The following is a 20,761-nucleotide window of genomic DNA, read 5'->3' as shown; positions in this document are numbered from 1 at the left end:
GCTCTGGGCTGACAGCTCAGAGCCTGGAGCCTGTTTCGGATTCTGTGTCTCCCTCTCTCTCTGCCCCTCCCCCGTTCATGCTCTGTCTCTCTCTGTCCCAAAAATAAATAAACGTTGAAAAAAAAAATTAAAAAAAAAAAAAAAAGTATAACGATGTGTTCGGAAGCAAACAAAATAAGGAGAAACAGAGGTAGATGACATGGCATGATTTTGCACAATCATTCGTACATAATAAATTAAATGCTCCACAAACTCCTTGGTGAGTGAGCTACTTTATTCCCTGCTGTACTTGAATAAATGCTAACACATTTTACTAAAGTGAATCTATAACAGTATTTGTTCAATGTAAAAATACATTTTCATTCTCTCTAGATATAACTGTTTTAGAAGAAATAAGTTGATAATTTTAAAACATTAAGTACATTGCTCTTTATTTTTCACATATTTAATTGTTTTACAGGAACAAAAAATGTTGCTATATATTTTAAGATTATATTGAACTATTTTTAAACACCATCACTATGCTAAAAAATGCTATCAAAAATAATCAAGTAATAATAATCATCTGTGTCATATCTAGCACCAAAGAAAGCATCACAGAACAAACCAGAACACTCTGAGTCCCTTACTTTTGTGAGGACTGCTGTGTGTTCTTCTCCACAACTAATATAGACGACTTTTTGGGTTCGTAAGAGTTTCACGTGGCAAGGAGACTCTCGATCTAAAATAAGAGAAAAATCAGAATGTCACTACCATTTTGTCTTTGAGATGAAATATCAAACACAGCTATCTTGACATGAATTTTGGGTCCCCCTGGATTCCTGACTCACATATTCTCCTTTCTGCCTACACGTCCACTGGAATGTCTAGCAGATACCATGTTTTTTTAGGGTTATTTATTTTTGAGGGGATAAGGGGCAGAGAGAAAGAGGGAGAGAGAGAGAATCTCAAGCAGGCTCTGCACTACCAGCATGAAGCCCGATGTGAGGCTTGATCTCAAGAACCATGAGATCATGACCTGAGCCTAAATCAAGAGTCTAACACTTGACTGAGCCACCCAGGCATCCCAGACATCTCGTTTTTAATACATCTAAAACCTAACTCATGGTTTCCCCACACTTTCCAACTCTGCCCACTCTCACCACATGCACCACACACACACACACATGCACACGCACACACGCACACACAGTTTTCCTCATTCCATAAATGGTACCTTTATCTTTCTAGTTCTCTTTTTATTTCAAACCACACACCCAACAATGTGCAAAACCAACTGGCTCCGCCTTCAAAGTATATTAAAATCCAACTTTATTCCCACTGTCTCCAAACTGGTCTTCTAGCCTCCCCTGGACCCATGATAGCCAAAGTGAAATTAGATCACTCTTCTCCTCAAAACCTCCAGTGTCTTCCCCTTTCACTGAGGGAAGCCAAAATCTTTCCTTTGCCTTATAGGGCCCTGCGTCACTGGGCCTATACTGCGTCTCTGATCTCCAGCTCTGCTACTCTTCTCCCCTCTCATTTCACTCGAGCACACCATCTATCTTCCCACATCACAGCCTCTATACACCCTGTTCCCTTTTTTTTTTTTTTTAATTTTTTTTAATGTTTATTTATTTTGGGGACAGAGAGAGACAGAGCATGAACGGGGGAGGGGCAGAGAGAGAGGGAGACACAGAATCGGAAGCAGGCTCCAGGCTCTGAGCCATCAGCCCAGAGCCTGACGCGGGGCTCGAACTCCCGGACCGCGAGATCGTGACCTGGCTGAAGTCGGACGCTTAACCGACTGAGCCACCCAGGCGCCCCCACCCTGTTCCCTTTGACTGCAGGGCTCTGTCTGCTCAAATATCTTATCAAGCAGACCCTCCCAGGAAGCCTTATGTAAAACAGGTTAACTCTTCTCTCAAACCCTCTGACATACTATATATTTACTGGTCTGTTGTTTACTTCTGCCCACTAGCATGCAATCTCCACTAAGCCAAAGGTATTATCTTTCTTGTTCACTGTTGCACCCTTAGTACCTAACATGGGTCCAGCACATAGCAGACTCTCAAGAAGCATGTGTTAAACAAATAAGCTGGGCTTGGGAAAAAAAAAAAAAGAGAGAGAGATACATATAGAGAGTTTGCTTACCTTCTTCATCACTGAGCCCTAGCTGCCCTGCATTATTCATCCCCCAGCCAAAAACTGCTCCTGAGAGAGACAGGGCAAAGCTATGAGCTCCTCCTGCAGCCACCTGAGCCAGGGGGATGCCTTCCAGGGACCTCACCCTCTGTGGGCTAGCCTGGGAGGGGAACTCCTTCCCCAGGCCCAGCTGCCCATGGCTATTCTTTCCCCAGGTGAAGAACTGACCATCTGAAATAAAAACAGGATAACTAGTATTATGAGAAATGATACAAGTTCCATTCACAAAAATAACCTCATTAGAACAACATAGTTGCCCAGCAGAGTCATTTGTTAGTTGCTCCCCTTCAACGCACCAAACTCTCCTGAGAGCGAGGGACAGACACTTCATACTATTAAGACTGCCAAAACCAAAACTCCCACTTGTCATGACAACAGAGAGATAAACTGAGTCTTACTGCCCTTTGAAGGCTATGAACATTTACGCAAAGAAAAAATTAAATGTTTACGTCAATTCAGTTTTGAATAGGCCAGTTACCAGGCTTAGATCCACTAAACAAGCTGAACTAGTTCCAACTACACCAAGATCATGAAACCCAGGGCTCATAAGGTCCAGCTTCTACCTGGACTATCTCACAGAGGATCAAGCACATGTTGGTACCAACTTCCCCTCAAATTTATTCTAACATGGAATGCATTATTATTTGCTGGCTTAGGTTTCTCTAACACCTTCTTTTTCACTTATTTAGAAGCTTGATAGTAGAATGTAGCTTGACTGTAGCTACAAAAAAACAACCTTCTGTATGTTCAAGAGCACTGAGGTTGGGTCCTTCCTCCTACTCATCCTCCCCTGAGAGCACTGATGACCACCTTCTTCATTGTCCACACTCTGAGAAAAGCTGCACAAAGGCTGTCCGAGAAATGCCACTGTCCAACAGCACTGCACAGACCCTAACCAGTTAGTTAAAGGTGTCTGGTAAGATAACATCACCTATAGATGCAAAGAGAAATGTTTCCCAAATTAACATAATGTTAGCATAATATTTCAATGTTACATTACCAGCTGCAAGAGCCAAGCAATGCCAGTTGCCACAGGAAACTTGTAATATCGTCTGCTGGTTCAGTTTTTGTATCAACCTGAAACAGAAAAGGTTTTCCTCTTAAGAGGCATGCACAATGATCAGGAATATTCCCAACAGTTGTAATCAATAACATCTTTCCTAGAAGACTTTTAAAAATCAAATACATGATCTTACATGATATAATTCTACTAGTTCTTTCACCAACCTCCTAGGTTAGGAGTTACTGTTAGGCAGCTGCTGTTAAAAAACAAAACGAAACAAAATAAAAAACATGTCTGCACTTAAACTGACTACCATAACTCTGTTAATTCCCACCTTCTCATCTCCAATTGAGGGGCAAATGGAGTAAGTTATGGAACAGAGATGCCCAGGAATATGGCTGGTGTCTAAATGGTTTTCAAAATGAGGGCAATGCCATGATCCAGCAATCCCACTTCTGGGTACATATCTAGAAGAATTGAAAGCAGGGTCCCAAAGAGATACTTGTAGACCCATGTTCAGAACAGCATTATTCACAATGGCCAAAAGGTAGAAGCAACTCAAGTGTCCATCAACAGATGAGTGGAAAAACAAAATGTCATATATTCATACAATGGGATATTAATGAGCCTTCGAAAAAATGGAAACTCTGACATATGCTGCAGTATGGGTGAAACTAGAAGACATTATGCTAAGTGAAATTATCCAGTAACAAAAGGCAAATATCTTATGAATACACTTATGAGAGATATCAAGAGTACTCAAATTCATACAAATCAAGTCTGATGATGAGAAACAGGGAGTTGCTGTTTAATGGGTAGACTTCAATTTTTGCAAGATAGGTTTTTACAATTTATGGAGACTGTTCATATAACTATGTAAGTATACTTTACATTACTTCACTACACACTTAAAAATGGTTAAGATGGAAAATTTTATGTTTGGTGTATTTTACAATTTTTGTTTACCACAATTTTTAAAAAATAAGGGCAAAACCCAAATTCCCTAGGATGATAAAGAGGAAAATCATATGAATACATTTCAAATCCTGCTCCTCTGCTTGCTCATGTGAAAGACAGGGACAAGAACAGTACTTATTTTACAGGTTATGGTAAAAAAATAAATGAAAAAACTCCATGCAACATGCCTGATGCTGCCCCACAGAATTGGGCACCTGGGAATATCTCCTGTTCCCTATTGTAACAGCTTGCAAGTTGCCATGTTCCTCTGCATTAAGTCTATGCCAACGGAACAAAGGAGTCAGATGGACATGCCCTCGGGAGAGGGGTGTCTTAGAATATAGATGCCCAGTGGGGAGGAAATTATTTAGAGTGGCAAGGACATATTGCTTTTGTTAATGTTTTATTTTCTCACATACAAAAAGTTTATATAACAGAGTTCACATACGCATTTAGCCAAATATTACCAAATAGAACCCAACTATTTTTTATTGAGATAATTGTAGATTCACATACAGTTATAGGAAAGAATATAGAAATATTACACTACGTGTTAACTACCTAGAATTTAAATAAAAAGTTGACAAATAAAAATAATAAGTAAATTAAAAAAAATAGTACAGAGAGATCACATGTATACTCTGTCCAGTTTCCACTAGTGGTGACACTTTGTGAATCCACAGTATAAAAATCATAACCAGGATACTAATATTAATAAAATCTACAAATCTTACTCCTATTTCCCTAGCTTTATTTATACTCAATTCTGTGTATTAATTTTATTACCTGTATAGGTTCATGTATCCACCACCACAATCAAGATACTGAATGGTTCAAACATCATAAGGATTCTTCATGTTATACTTTTATAACCACTGCTCCCCTCCCCTATCCTAGCCCTTGACAACCACTAATCTATCTTCCATTTCCAAAATTCTTTCATTTCAAGAATGTTATATAAATGAAAGCATTCAGTAGGTAAACTTTTGGGATTGGCTCTTTTTCCCTCTCAGAATAATTCCCTGGACATTCATCCAAGTTGTTACGTGTATCAATAGCATGTAGAACCCCACTACTTTTTAAAATTGGAAAATGTATTACTACCTAAGGGACCAATGTTTCAGAAATTTTATGCAGTAAGAGTCCTTTTTTCCTTGGCCAGTTTCCACTCAAATTCCCTATGATTCTCCCTTCATGGGTCAACCATTATTCTTGTCACAACCTTCATAACCACATAGAAAGGAAGCAGATCAAAAGGACAAAGATAAACAACAGAGAAATTATAGCCTTGAGGTGGAGGGGAGGGATATATAAAGAATGCAAGCATATAGTATGTTTTACCTACGCATCTCATTCTATCCTCCCAGTAACTTCTTAAAGGCACACAATACATAATACCACTTTTAAGTTAAGAAATCGAGGTTTAGATAAATTAAACAGTTTGTTCAAGGTCACCCACCTAATAAATAATAAAACCTGTATTAGGATAGAATCTGAAGCTGTTTGAGTTCAAAGCTATGTTACTTTCCACAATGCTAGGATATGAAATAACAAATTTATTTCAACTAAGTTAAAATATAAAATTATATACAAACCAAGGCCTCAGAAGTCATCCATAATTTAGATATGACTAACAAAAATTAAATCGTTCCTATAACACAAGTTACTTCACTTTTAGAAATGAAATGCCACTAAAAACCTTTGAGTCTTTGGTAATCAACAAGTGAAATATTTTTGTCATTTATGTTATAAATCTTTTCCCTAATTATCACACAGTCTCATTAAAATATATATAGCACCCTTTTTTTTATTGCCACTCTCTCCCCCCAAATTAAACTAATTTTTGGAAAAAATAAATCCAAGATATTAGCTGTTCTAAATCAGGAAGTGAACCAAATCACTCTTCATGTTCCTCTTTTCCTTAAAACAGCTTTTGATTAAAGAGACATAAATCAAAGAAGGGCAAAAAGGAAGAGGAAGAAGAGTATTTGGTTCTCTAAAGGGGACAATAACTGGGCAGGGAAGGAGAGGTTGTTTATTAAACAGATTTGCAATAAGCAGCACATGTGCTGGGCACCCTTAACAACAGTGATGCTACAATGAATAATCTAGGTCTCATGCCATCAAGAGCTCCCAGCTTTGTACAACAGACAGTCATTAAAAAAACAGTTACAGAGAATATGACAAGTACTCTTGTAGGGGGATGCTATATATATTTGTAATATAAAAAAAAACACAGGAATTAAATGAAGGAAATAAACTGGTGGCCTCTTTAATCATCAAGAACTCTTGAAAAACTGAGACTCTACCCCTAAGAAGTTCACCTGGAAGTAATTTCATTATTTTGAATATTTACTTAGTGGTGAAGCATCTGATGGATACTTAATTAAACCATCTAAGATTCAGAATTTAAGTAAATATTTGAGACTCAAAATGAATGATTAATATTTTTGTGTTAAAAAAAACCTTCTGTATGCTATTTTAGCTGCTCATAATGCTCATAACGGCTTATTTTTAGAGTAGTGGGTCAACCTTTTGATTGTAGTTTAAAGTCCTTAACTGAGTAATTGATTTAGGCTTACAATTTTAAATTAAAGGTTACTAAGTCCAGCAAGTGAAAAGATGATTTATTCAAACATTTATTGAGTTTCAAATACTATGCTAGCAACTACGATACTAGAATAAATAAAGTACAATTCTTGAACAACTCACATTTAACTGGAGATAGACATTTCTATAAATAATTACAATTTTTGTGATACATGCTATAAAGTATAAGGCACAGCAGTGGCACCAAAAAAGAATAGCAATTAAATAAAGTAGAACCAAAAACAAAGAGTCTAACAAAGCAACAGCAAGAAACAGAATTTATAAAACTGATATCTGAAAAGTCAGATTCCTGTCCATGACATTCTTACCTGGGCACTGCCACCGAATCCTCAGTAGTCATGAGTCCCAGTTGACCATCACTCCCTGCACCCCACGAAAACAGCTGGCCCCGGTCACTGAGGGCCAGACTGTGGGACTCACCACATGCCACGTGGACAATGTGCTGATCTGCCAAAGCTCCAATTTGCTCTGAAAGAGACCAAACCAAGGAGGAAAATGTATAGCCTAGAAATCACACAGAATTTTCTTCAGAATTTCTTCAGAATGATCCTCCTAGGCAGTTTTGTTTTTCAGAAAGAACTACTAAATTGGTATATTTATCGAGATTATAAATTTTATATGTTTCTAAAGAAATCAATTTAGATCCCAGCTACACTGGGTAGCACGTATGCATGCATCAGCAACACATATCCCAGATGTCTTCTCTTGTGCCTGGTGCTTCCCTCCAGCGAGAAGTCCGAAGGTTTACTATTTGCAGAGAGTGAACCAGAGAGACCCAAATGTGAGTGGGAATGAGACAGATGACTAAAAGCAGTGGCAATGAGTGAAATTCTGCCTGGGAACAATAAGACCTTCCCTCCTAGAGCCCTCCCTCCCTAACAGAGGAAGCACCTTTCTCCCCACAGTTCGGGGACAGTCTCATACATACGTAGGTAATAAAAAAGAGGATTTCCCTGAGAAAACAGGCCCAAAAGAGAAGATCCACAGACACTGACATCTGTGGGTCCCCAGTGAAATGTCCAGCTTCCTGCTAGTTAACAAGCCTTGCCCACAGCTCCACTCGTGTTTTAGCACCTTACTTTTAAATATAAAAGGCTGGCCCAGGATTATCACATGTGAGGAAAATGCTAACATGAAAGAAAAGAGCAAAACAAACAGAAGAAAATGAACTGTGAAGATAAAGACCAAGCTGGGAGCAGAAAAAAATTTATGTTGTCAGAGAAATAAAAGAAGATAAGGACCACTGAAACATCGGAGAAACAAAATCATCTTAGAAAATGAAAATACAGCAGCAAAAATTTAAAGAAAAAAGCCGTTGGGGTACCTGGCTGGCTCATTTGGGGTTGTGGGCTCAAGCCTCACATTGGGTGTAGAGATTACTTAAAAATAAAATCTTTTTTTTTAATATGAAATTTACTGTCAAATTGGTTTCCATATTAACACCCAGTGCTCATCCCAACAGGTGCCCTCCTCAATACCCATCACCCACCCTCCCCTCCCCCCAAACTCCATCAACCCTCAGTTTGTTCTCAGTTTTTAAGAGTCTCTTGTGGTTTGGCTCTCTCCCTAACTTTTTTTTTTCTTCCCCCTCCCCCATGGTCTTCTGTTAAGTTAAGTTTCTCAGGATCCACTTAAGAGTGAAAACATATGGTATCGGTCTTTCTCTCTATGACTTATTTCACTTAGCATACACTCTCCAGTTCCATCCACGTTGCTACAAATGGCCAGATTTCATTCTTTCTCATTGCCAAGTAGTATTCCATTGTGTATATAAACCACAATTTCTTTATCCATTCATCAGTTGATGGACATTTAGGCTGTTTCCATAATTTGGGCTATTGTTGAGAGTGCTGCTATAAACATTGGGGTACAAGTGCCCCTATGCATCAGCACTCCTGTATCCCTGGAGTAAATTCCTAGCAGTGCTATTGCTGGTCATAGGGCAGATCTATTTTTAATTTTTTGAGGAACCTCCACACTGTTTTCCAGAGTGGCTGCACCAGTTTGCATTCCCACCAACAGTGCAAGAGGGTTCCCGTTTCTCCACATCCTTGCCAGCATCTATGGTCTCCTGATTTGTTCATTTTAGCCACTCTAACTGGTGTGAGGTGGTATCTCAGTGTGGTTTTGATTTGTATTTCCCTGATGAGGAGCGACATTGAGCATCTTTTCATGTGCCTGTTGGCCATCCGGATGTCTTCTTTAGAGAAGTGTCTATTCATGTTTTCTGCCCATTTCTTCACTGGGTTATTTGTTTTTCGGGTGTGGAGTTTGGTGAGCTCTTTATAGATTTTGGATACTAGCCCTTTGTCTGATATGTCATTTGCAAATATCTTTTCCCATTCAGTTGGTTGCCTTTTAGTTTTGTTGATTGTTTCCTTTGCAGTGCAGAAGCTTTTTATCTTCATGAGGTCCCAGTAGTTCATTTTTGCTTTTAATTCCCTTGCCTTTGGAGATGTGTCAAGTAAGAAATTGCTGTGGCTGAGGTCAGAGAGGTTTTTTCCTGCTTTCTCCTCTAAGGTTTTGATAGTTTCCTGTCTCACATTCAGGTCCTTCATCCATTTTGAGTTTATTTTTGTGAATGGTGTAAGAAAGTGGTCTAGTTTCATTCTTCTGCATGTTGCTGTCCAGTTCTCCCAGCACCATTTGTTAAAGAGACTGTCTTTTTTCCATTGGATATTCTTTCCTGCTTTGTCAAAGATTAGTTGGCCATACTTTTGTGGGTCCAATTCTGGAGTCTCTACTCTATTCCAATGGTCTATGTGTCTGTTTTTGTGCCAATACAATGCTGTCTTGATGATTACAGCTTTGAAACCTACAGACATCACAATGACTCTAAACCCATATCTTTCAATAATAACACTGAATGTAAATGGACTAAATGCTCCAACCAAAAGACACAGGGTATCAGAATGGATAAAAAAAACAAGACCCATCTATTTGCTGTCTACAAGAGACTCACTTTAGACCTGAGGACACCTTCAGATTGAAAGTGAAGGGATGGAGAACTATCTATCATGCTACTGGAAATCAAAAGAAAGCTGGAGTAGCCATACTTAGACAAACTAGACTTTAAAGGCTGTAACAAGAGATAAAGAAGGGCATTATATAATAATTGCAGGGTTTATCCATCAGGAAATGTCTATGTACCGAATATGGGAGCCCCCAAATATACAAAACAATTACTCACAAACATAAGCTACCTTATTGATAAGAATGTGGTAATTGCAGGGGACTTTAACACTCCACTTACAGAAATGGATAGATCATCTAGTCACATGGTCAATAAAGAAACAAGGGCCCTGAATGATACATTGGATCAGATGGACTTAACAGATATATTTAGAACTCTGCATCCCAAAGCAATGGAGTATACTTTCTTCTCGAGTGCACATGGAACGTTCTCCAAGATAGATCACATGCTGGGTCACAAAACAGCCCTTCATAAGTACACAAGAATTGAGATCATACCATGCACACTTATAGACACACAATGCTATGAAACTTGAAATCAACCACAGGAAAAAGTCTGGAAAACCTCCAAAAGCATGAAGGTTAAAGAATACCCTACCAAAGAATGAATGGGTCAACCAGGCAATTAGAGAAGAAATTAAAAAATATATGGAAACAAACGAAAATGAAAATACAACAATCCAAACCCTTTGGGATGCAGCGAAGGCAGTCCTGAGAGGAAAATACATTGCAATCCAGGCCTATCTCAAGAAACAAGAAAAATCCCAAATACAAAATTTAACAGCACACCTAAAGGAAATAGAAGCAGAACAGCAAAGACACCCCAAACCCAGCAGAAGAAGAGAAATAATAAAGATCAGAGCAGAAATAAACAATATAGAATCTAAAAAAAACAGTAGAGCAGATCAATGAAACCAAGAGTTGTTTTTTTGAAAAAATAAACAAAATTGATAAACCTCTAGCCAGGCTTTTCAAAAAGAAAAGGGAGATGACCCGAATAGATAAAATCATGAATGAAAATGGAATTATCACCACCAATCCCTCAGAAATACAAGCAATTATCAGGGAATACTATGAAAAATTATATGCCAACAAACTGGACAACCTGGAAGAAATGGACAAATTCCTAAACACCCACACACTTCTAAAACTCAAATGGGAAGAAATAGAAAACTTGAACAGATCCATAACCAGTGAAGAAACTGAATCAGTTATCAAAAATCTCCCAACAAATAAGAGTCCAGGACCAGATGGCTTCCCAGGGGAATTCTACCAGACATTTAAAGCAGAGATAATACCTATCCTTCTCAAGCTGTTCCAAAAAATAGAAAAGGGAAGGAAAACTTCCAGACTCATTCTATGAAGCCAGGATTACTTTGATTCCCAAACCAGACAGAGACCCCCCAAAAAAGAGAACTAGAGGCCAATATCCCTGATGAATATGGATGCAAAAATTCTCAACAAGAGACTAGCAAAATTGAATTCAACAGCATATAAAAAGAATTATTCACCACGATCAAGTGGGATTCATTCCTGGGCTGCAGGGCGGGTTCAACATTCACAAATCAATCAATGTGATACATCACATCAATAAAAGAAAAGAACCATATGATCCTATCAGTCGATGCAGAAAAGCATTTGACAAAATTCAGCATTCTTTCTTAAAAATAAAATCTTAAGAGGGGCACCTGGGTGACTCAGTTGGTTGTCTCTGACTCTTGATTTTGGTTCAGGTTATGATCCCAGGGTCATGGGACCGAGCCCTACCATCAGTGTGGAGCCTGCCTGAGATTCTCTTTCTCTTTCTGCCCCTCTCCCCAACTTGTGTTCTGTCTCTCTCTAAAAAAATAAACATAAATTAAAATAAAGTAAAATCTTAAGAAAAAGCCTTCAAAAGCAGGATGGCAAACTGGAACTGAAGAAATTTTCTAAAAAACAGAACAAAAAGGCAAAGGGCAAAACAGAAGGAGGAAAAAAGAAATAAATGAGGGGATTATTCCAAGAGGTCCAATACCAGAAAAATAAGAACTCCAAAAAGAGTATGAGAAAAACACAAGGTAAAATATTTCAAAGAAGAAACACAAGAAAAGTTCTCATAACTGAAGGACTTAAGTTTCATATTGAAAGGACCTATGAAGGACTCAGAATAATGACTGATGATAGACCTACTTCAGAGCATTTCATCTTGAAATTTGAGAACACCAAAACAGACTCTGAAGTTTCTAGAGAAGAAAACAGTTTAAATACAATAGAACAAGGATCAGAACAGCATCAGACTTCTCAGAAGCAATACTGAAAACTAGAAGACAATGGAGCAATGCCTTCACAATTCTGAAGGAAAATGACTTCCAACTGAGAATTCTGTATCTAACCAACCATGAATCAAATGTGAGGAGAGGGGGGAAAAAGAATAATTTTCAAGCATGTAAGGCTCTCAAAATATTTTATATCAGATGCTGCCTTTCTCAGAAAGTTACCATAAGATCATGCCTCCAAAACAAAGGAAAATACAGGACCCAGGAAACAAAAATCTTACACAAGAAGAGGTGAAAAACATTTCCAAAACACTCTGTAGCAGGCCTATGAAGCAAAGTTGAAGGAATGCCTCTAAGGTGAAAAATGAAATACAATCTGATGAATTTTATATTGTTATGGTTTTACAGTTATTTCAGAGAATAAAGAGGTTACTATGCAAAAGAAAAAAAAATAAAAAGAAATCATTAACTTCATGAAACACATAAAACGTTTTATAGGAAATAAAAGTAATCATGTTATACACAACCACAATAACCAAATACATGTAATTTACATAATTAAAAATCTCGTGTCAATTGATTTAAAAACTCAACTATTTGGGAAAGGGTAAGTGTCTAGGGGTGAGGAAGAGAAGAGAGTGGGTGGAGAATATAAAAGAATGCTAATTTCCCCAGTGTCTCTACAGTATGTAGAGAAAAAATAGCATTATAAGCATGTTATTTAGAAATATAAAGGTAAATATTAAAAGAAAGAGCTAAATAAAAGAGTTGACAGGAATGGTCTCTGCTGGTGAAGACAGGGGAGGCAGGGAGCTGCTATTTGAGCTAAACATAGCTTGTGTAAATATTTTACTTGAAAACAAAAGCTTTTTAAAAAAAATAAGCAACTAAAAATATGCTCACGTCAAAGAAATCTGAAAGATACTTTAACTCCTGTAGTTCCCATTGCCCAACTTCTTTAACTTCGACTCACCATTAGAACCTATGTTCCAACTCAGCCTTGCCTCATACACTAGGAACAGTCCTGTCTCTATTTCAGAACAAGGTAAGAAACTCCTAATCAAAGTACCTCAGGTGATTCAGACTCTACTCGTCTGACCAAATATCCACCTTGAACCACAGTTCCAGGAGTTGGGCAGTTTTTATGTTCTCCTGGTCCTGGGTACCTGGCCTGACACATCAGCCATGACTGAGGCCTGAGGCCCTAATACCTGACTTCCTATGCCAACCATTAGCTTTTCTTGTCTGGATATTAGCATTAGCCTTTAGTATTAGTATTAGCCATTAGCATTAGTAATAAGTTTCTCCACTGACAGGATACTCTCTACCTGATCTGCCACCTATTTTCTTGCCTCAAAATCTGTCAATAACATCCCTCTTGATCTTATTTACCACAGCTGAACAGCCTCGAAAGGGCATGTCTAGATTCCAAGTACCATTTACTCCCAATCTGGTCAAGTCCAAGACAAACCAATTCCTGTACCATCACATATTAGCCATCAAAACAGACATCAAACCACCATTGCCACAACAATAAAACCTGCAGCCCCAAAGGCAATGTCTGGTAATGCAAAAATCTATGAAGAATCAAACCACCGACTGTACCACATCCAACTTATTTTATTTCTTCTGACCAGAAAACCAAGCTCATCTGATTCAGACTGGAGATCTGTTAGAGTGAAATTATAATCCCTCTTCTAGAATCCACTCCTTAGGTCGGGCCAATGTGGGAATGAATGCTTCATTCACACCTCTCCCTGAACACTCCCTTGCCCCAGTTGGGAACAGTCAGGCTGCAGTGCACATTTTCACATGCAATCTCTCTGGTTCATTCTGTCAAGACTATATGCTATATTTTGCAGATCATGACAGAACCTCAACCCACGCATTAAAATAATTAAACATACTGAGAAATATTTGGCATTTTTTGATGATAAAAGTATATTTTCTCTCTGATCCTCTCATAGCAACCCTTTAAAGTCTTTAACAGTCTTTAGCAATGTTCTCAACACTGAATGAGCCAAAGGAATAGGGCAGAACAGTGACAAATGTGGAATACGCTTAGAGCAAGTCAGCAGTTCAACTGGACTTATAACATCAGGATTATTTCTACCTGGTTTTTGAGCCTATCACAATTTTTAATGTATTCTCAAGCTAATAGTGAATTGGGCATTAAACCATCAAAGGGTGGTAATAGAGAAGGATGGTATGAGCCTAGAGGGTACATGGATGATGTCAATACTTACTTAATCCTGCAGCAACCCTGTGAAGCAGGGTTATAATAAGCCTCAGCTCAGAAAACATGTAACGTGGCCAAGAGTCACAATTAATGAATGGAGGAGCTAGAACTGGATCCCATGTCCTTCTGACTTCAGAGCGATTATACCCACTAGGCTGTATTATATTCTTTCATGGAAAAGGACTAGAAAGATTTTAAGTCGGTAAAAGTAACAATAAAGTGATTAGTCTAGGTATGGATAACAAAAAAAATGACTCTTTTTCTTCATGTCCGTTCAGATGAGAAATATATTTAATAGTCTGCAGTTGGATGGAAAGTATACAGAATATACAAAATTAGTAATCAATATTTGGTACTAAATTTTTAACTAATAAAACTATAATAAATTAAATGTCAGCAGTTGGTATGATAAAAAGGATTAAACTCTCATTACTTAAATGTATCCTTTCTGAGTTTCTCCCAATTATCTATTCGAAGATTGTACTTTTCTTTAATAGTAGAAAAGACAAGGCCATCCTGTGAGGAATCCTATGCTCTGCACTGCCATCCTATGGATTCTAAATCCTTATATTCACGCAACCCGGATTCCTGCTTCCCACTGAACACACCCTAGTGCATGCCCCATCTCCTGCTGCTACACTCTTGCTCTCCCCTGGCAGTGTTCCCTCAGTACTCTCAACCCAGTCTGAGGGGTGCAGCTGACTTGAACTAAAGATCTGCGATGATGGAAATAAGATTATCTCAACAAACCACTCAAAACAGAAAATAGTCCAAATTCTCCTGCAGATCCCAAAAAGAGAATTTCCTAGTGCCTGATTCTCCTCCTGGGGTCCCCTGTCTTCCCACAACACAACTAGGCGCTCTCTCTCTCTCTCTCTCTCTCTCTCTCTCCAGTATTTGCTTCTGTATCTGTCTTGTCCTAAGCCATATTCCAACTACTTTCTTAATTATTCATCTAAACATTTGGCGGGAGGTGGTCTGGGCTATGCTTAGACTCAACTCTATAACACAACAATAACAGAAAAGAGTTATTTCCACAAGAGAAATTCTATCTTGTTCTTGAGCCAAGGCATTCAAACCAGCTTCAGCTTTCCAAAAACAATTTTTTTATTTACTGTACAGCAAGACTGGCCTTTTATTATGTACAAGTCTATGAATTTAAGCACATGTCACAATCAAGATATGGAACATCACTCCAAAAAAGTCCTTTGTGCTGTCTCTTAGTCACACACTCTCCTAATCCCTAACTCCTGACAACCACTGATCCCTTTTCTAGCATTATAGTTTTATATTTTTCTATAGCATCACATAAATGGAATTCTATAGTATCTAACCTTTCAAGTCTGGATTCTCTCACTCTATACAATGACTGAGAGACTCATCCAGGTTGTTGCATGTATCCCACAGTGACCAGTACTCCACTGATTATGGATGTACCACAAACCACTGTTCCTAGTTTGCAGCAATTATAGACTTGTAATAAGCATTTGTGTACAGGTAACTATGTAAGAATAAATTTTCATTTTCTGAAGTAAATGCCCAGAAGTAAATAAACTTCCTAGATTATTATTTTTGAAGTCAATTCCTTTTTCTTTTCTTTTGTTTTGTTTTTTGTTGTTTTTGGGTTTTTTTTTTTTTTTTTTTTGATAGAGAGAGAGAGTGCACGCAAGTGAGCAACGGGCAGAGAAAGAGAAGTAGGGCTCACTCGAAGCAGGTCACGAGATCACCCAATGTGGGACTCAAACTCATGAACTGTTAGATCATGACCTGAGCCTAAATCAGATGCTTAACTGACCGAGTCACCCAAGTGTCCCTGAAGTCAATTTCTTATACACAGCATGTGGTAGGGTTATTTTTAAAAATCTAATATAAGATCTGTATTTTGATTGTTTTTAGACTATTTATATTTAATAAAATTAGTGATATGTTTGGATTTTTGACCTACCTTTTTGTTATTTGTTTTCAGTGTGTTCCCTCTGTTTTTCATGGCTCTTTTTCCTCATTCCTACCTTCTTCTGCATTATTTACGTATTTTCTAGTATTCCCTCTTAATTCATTGTGCTTTTTACTATATCTCTTTGTATAGTTACCTAAGTGATTGCTCTAGGGATTACAATATAATTATTTTTTTCAGTGTCTACTTAGAATCAATACCATTTCAAGTAGAATGCAGAAATTTTATCATTATATGGGTCCCTTTATCCCCCTCCCCCTGAAGCTACAGTAGTCTTAAATATTACATCTGTACACTTTGAAAACTCTACCACAATGTTAGAATTTTTGCTGTAAATCAAATATATTTTAAAGAACTCAAGAAGAGAACAGTCTATAATATTTACCCATATACCTACTATTTCTGTTGCTCTTTCTTCTTCCTGATATCCAGTATTCCTTCTGTTATCATTTCCTTTCCGTCCAAATAACATTTTTTAGCAATTGTCTAGGACAGGTCTGCTGGCTATGGGTTTTCTGACTTTTCCTTTATCTGAAAATGCCTTTGTTTCACATTCATTTGTAAAGGGTATTTTTTTGCTGGACAGAGAATTCTGGATAGACTTCTATTCTTGCAGCACTTTAAAAATGCTGTGCCGCTTATGGCCTCCATAGCTTCTGGGGTGAAATTCACTATGATTTGATTCAATCTTGTCCTACAGGTAATATGTGTTTTTCCTCTGGTTGCTTTCAAGTGTTTTTTCAGAAGTTTGATTATGATCTTGGTGTGGATTTCTTTCAGTTTATCTTACTTGGGTTTACTGCACTTCTTGAATCTGTTTATATCTATTGCCAAATTTAGAAGTTTATCAGCCATTATCCTTTTCAGTAGTACCACATTCTTTCTCCTCTCCTGACAAGACTCCCATGACATGAATATTAGACTTTCTGTCCTTGTCCCACAGGTCACCAAAATCCTGTTTCATTTTTACCTTCACTCTGTTCTATCTCTGTTATTCAGATTGGGGAATTTCTATTGGCCTATCTTCAACTTCACTGATTCTTTCCTCTGTCCTCTCCATTCTGCTACTGAGGCCATCCAATGAGTTTTCCATTTTGGCTACCTTATTGGTTCCTCTTTATATAATCTATTTCTTTGCAGAGAATTTCATTTTCCCATTTATTTCACTAGAGTTTGAGCCTGACTATTGGAATATTTGTGTGACAGTTGCTTTAAAATCTTTGTCAGATAATCCCAATACCTATGTTATTCTAGTTTTGCCATCAACTGATTGTCCCTTACCATACTAGTTGAGATTTTCCTGGGTTTACATATGCTGAGTAATTCTGAATTGTACCATAAGCATTTTGAGTATTTTAAGACTCTGTGACTTATTTAAATCTTCTGGAGAATGCTGACAATTGTGTTTTAGTTTTCAAAGCTTCTGCACTGCCATTCAGATTTGTGCCCTGCACATAGCACATGGTGGCCAGCCTGGAACATGGGTGGTGATGTATGTGTTAGTTCAGTTCTCAGAGTCGTTTATATGTGAAGTAGGTAAGATCCACATATACACAGCTCAGGGGTGAGCCCAGGAGTTGAGATGACTATATCTAGCTGCTTTCTCAAGCTCCTTCTTCCCTTAAATCTCCCCAATACTTTCAGGTTTCTTGGAGCTCCTTTGTAACTCTCCAGTCAATATACTGTACTTCCACAGCTGTATGTGCCTCTGGGACCAAATGGCAGGAAGACCAGAGGGGGAAAGTGGTGAACTCAATGGTAGTTCAGTGGTACCTTGAATTCTGGTCTTTCCCAATCCACCTGCCATCATTTGCTTTTCAGCACCCAAAAAGAGCTACTTCATGCATTCTGTCCAGGTTTTATAGTCACATTCAGTAAGAGAGAGAGAAAAGAATGTGCTTGCCCCATCGTACCTGAAACTGGAAACCCAGAGCCAGAATCTTAAAATAACATTTTTCTTCCCCGACATGTATGGATTTTTTTTTTTTTTTAAATCAGACGAAGTCCACAAACTATCTTTGTTCAACCTGGCTAAATTAAAAGAAAAGGCAAAGACACAGCTCTCCCACAAATGCTCCAACTAAAGTCATATTAACCTTCCTATATGGTGTAGAGCTGGATTCCTGGAGACATGCAGCATCTCTGAGCAGCTGATACTTCATTTAAATTATCCAGGAATATCAAATGTTTACTTGCTTAATCCTATGTATGCCAATCCTATGACCAAGTTTAAGCAATCATTGAACCAAATAGTTTCAACTAAAGAATGAGAGAAAAAGACCAATTATGACAGACTTCAGAGTAGTATTTCTCAGTTCAGAGACAGGTGACTTTATCTTAGGCCTTAAAGTTTATATACAAATGTCCCCACCCCACCCCCCAAAAAAACAAACCAAAGAAACCTAAAAAACACTATGAAGAATGTTTCTGATAATAGTTTCTTCTTAGAGCCATAAATTTCAAGTTACCATATATGCTTTCAGATGCAATAAACCAGACACACTAAGGCAGGTAGGACATATGGAGGCCTGTCACAGGCAATGGAAGGGGAGAGGACTGTGTTTTTGAGTCACTAGCACTGCAGTAGTCAGAATAAGATCAGCTGCAGTGACTCAGTTATTTTTCAGGAACACAGAATTGCTAATCATGGCATAATTTGATGCCATGTTTTAATAGACAAGCATGGTTCTGGTCCAAGATGACAAGGCAGGAAGACCCTGAACTCACTTCCTCCATGGAACATATTAAATCTACACCTATTTACACAGTAATTCCTCCTGAAGAACTGAGGGCTGACTAAACAGCTTTAGCATATCAAAAAACCACATAGAGAATGGCAAGAAAGACAGGAGACACAGTAACTAACCAAACCCCCACCCCAACACTGTGAACTGCAGTGGGGAGGGACAGTACTGAGGGACCGTGAGCAGATATGTCTGCCATGGGGCACAGGAAAAAAAGCCTCAGTTTAAAAGAGAAACCTGATACATAAAAGTACATAAGAAATACAGCTCTAAAACTTTATCAACTAGCAGGGAAATTGCTGGAACTCTCTTCAGGTCAAAGGGGCTAGTGACATGGTTAGCATTCCTCCTGCACTTTTGACAGTGCAAATGAGAGCAGGGTCTCATGGCCATAGCCACAAGATGCCATAGCTGGCCTGCCACCTCAGTGAGCACAGGGTCCGTAGCCCACAACATTCCTGGATGCCCTGAGGCCCAGAAAAAAAAGCCATGGTTAAAAAGAGCAAAAAGAATATATAAGAAGTAGGCCTAAAACCCTGCCAAACAGCAGAGGAGCTGCTGAAACCCTCTCCAGGTCTGAGGTCCTAAAGACCACCATGGTTTACGTTCCCCTTCCACCTTGAAAGCATGGATTACACCAAGGTCCAGGCACCCTAAGCAGCCTACTGCTTCAGCGAGCCCCAGACCCCTAACCCACACGAGTCCCATCCCTCCCACTAAGGAGAAACCCAGCACACACACACCACGACATCCCTGGTCAGTGCTCATTACAGCCATTACAACAAGGTGACACAAGTACACAGCACCCTAGAACACTCCAGGCCTGTATGACTTCGACTTCAGATAGCTTGGCTAAGGCTCCCCGCCGATGCAGAGTGCTCTGACAACCTGGCTCACACTGACTTCAGCTCTGGCAGCACACCCCCCTGATAGAGCACCCCAGAACCCCAGTCCATGCCTGCCTCAGTTCCAGCTGCCCCACTAGGGCACCCCCTAAATGGAATGTCCCACGAACCCAGAGCCAGTACCCCACCTCATCTCCAGCCAAACCACAGGATGTCCCCTGTGCAGAGTGCCCTGGGACATCCTGGCCCACATCAACCTTGGCTGATCAACCAGTCATCATACCAGAGCACCCCCTATGCTGAATATCCCATGACCACCCCCACAGCTTACACCCACTTCAGCTTTAGCAGGCCTGCCAGAGCAATCTCTACACAGGAAACCGCCCCCAGGACAACACCAAACCACACCCAATTCAGCTCTTACCATCCCACCAGGGCAGCCACAGTACCGAGTGCCCTGAGACCGCAAGCCCATGGCCACAATTCCAGCTAGGCAGGCAAAGCCACTAGCACACACAGTCTACACAGGGATGATCACGCACAAAGCCATGCTTCAAGTTCAGGAGAAGTAGCTGTTCTGCCTAACCCATTGACACAAACACAGAAAGTCAAGCAAAATGAGAAGACAGAGAAATATGATCCAAATGAAAGAACAAAACAAAACCTCAGAAAAAGAACAAAATCATTTAAGGTCATAAAAATGCTTACTGCACTGGAGCAGAGTGGATAAACTCACTGAGAACTTCAACAAAGAGATACAAAAATATAAAAAAGAACAATCAGAGCTGAAGAATACAATAACTAAATGAAAAATACACTAAGGGGAATCCACAGCAGATTAGCAGATGCAGAAGAATGGAGCAGCAACCTAGAAGAAGAGTAGTGCAAAGCACCCAAGCTCAACAGCAAAAGGAAAAACCGAATTTTTTAAAAATGGGGATGGTGGGGGTGCCTGGCTGGCTCAGTCAGTATAGCATGCAACTCTTGAGTGCAGGGT

The 20,761-nt window shown here is 39.0% G+C and overlaps 1 protein-coding gene across 2 annotated transcripts in view; it reads right to left on the bottom strand.

Moving 5' to 3' along the window:
* The window catches only part of HERC3 (HECT and RLD domain containing E3 ubiquitin protein ligase 3), a 112,115-nt gene that overhangs the window by 52,461 nt on the left and 38,893 nt on the right, over positions 1-20,761 (bottom strand). For both annotated transcript variants that reach the window (XM_047092094.1, XM_047092095.1), the window contains exons 4-7: positions 7,063-7,222; positions 3,185-3,261; positions 2,134-2,355; positions 630-721 (exon numbers count right to left, since the gene is read on the bottom strand). In XM_047092094.1, coding sequence (XP_046948050.1) covers positions 630-721; positions 2,134-2,355; positions 3,185-3,261; positions 7,063-7,222 — 551 coding nt within the window. The remainder of the gene's footprint in view (positions 1-629; positions 722-2,133; positions 2,356-3,184; positions 3,262-7,062; positions 7,223-20,761) is intronic.

This window comes from Lynx rufus, unplaced genomic scaffold, assembly GCF_022079265.1.
Source record: "Lynx rufus isolate CCGP_SWC_20201006 ecotype Redwood Valley unplaced genomic scaffold, mLynRuf1.p SCAF_3, whole genome shotgun sequence".
NCBI classification, from domain to species: Eukaryota; Metazoa; Chordata; class Mammalia; order Carnivora; family Felidae; genus Lynx; species Lynx rufus.
The sequence above is the reverse complement of the archived record's forward strand: the minus strand, read 5'-3'. Positions and strand labels throughout refer to the sequence as shown.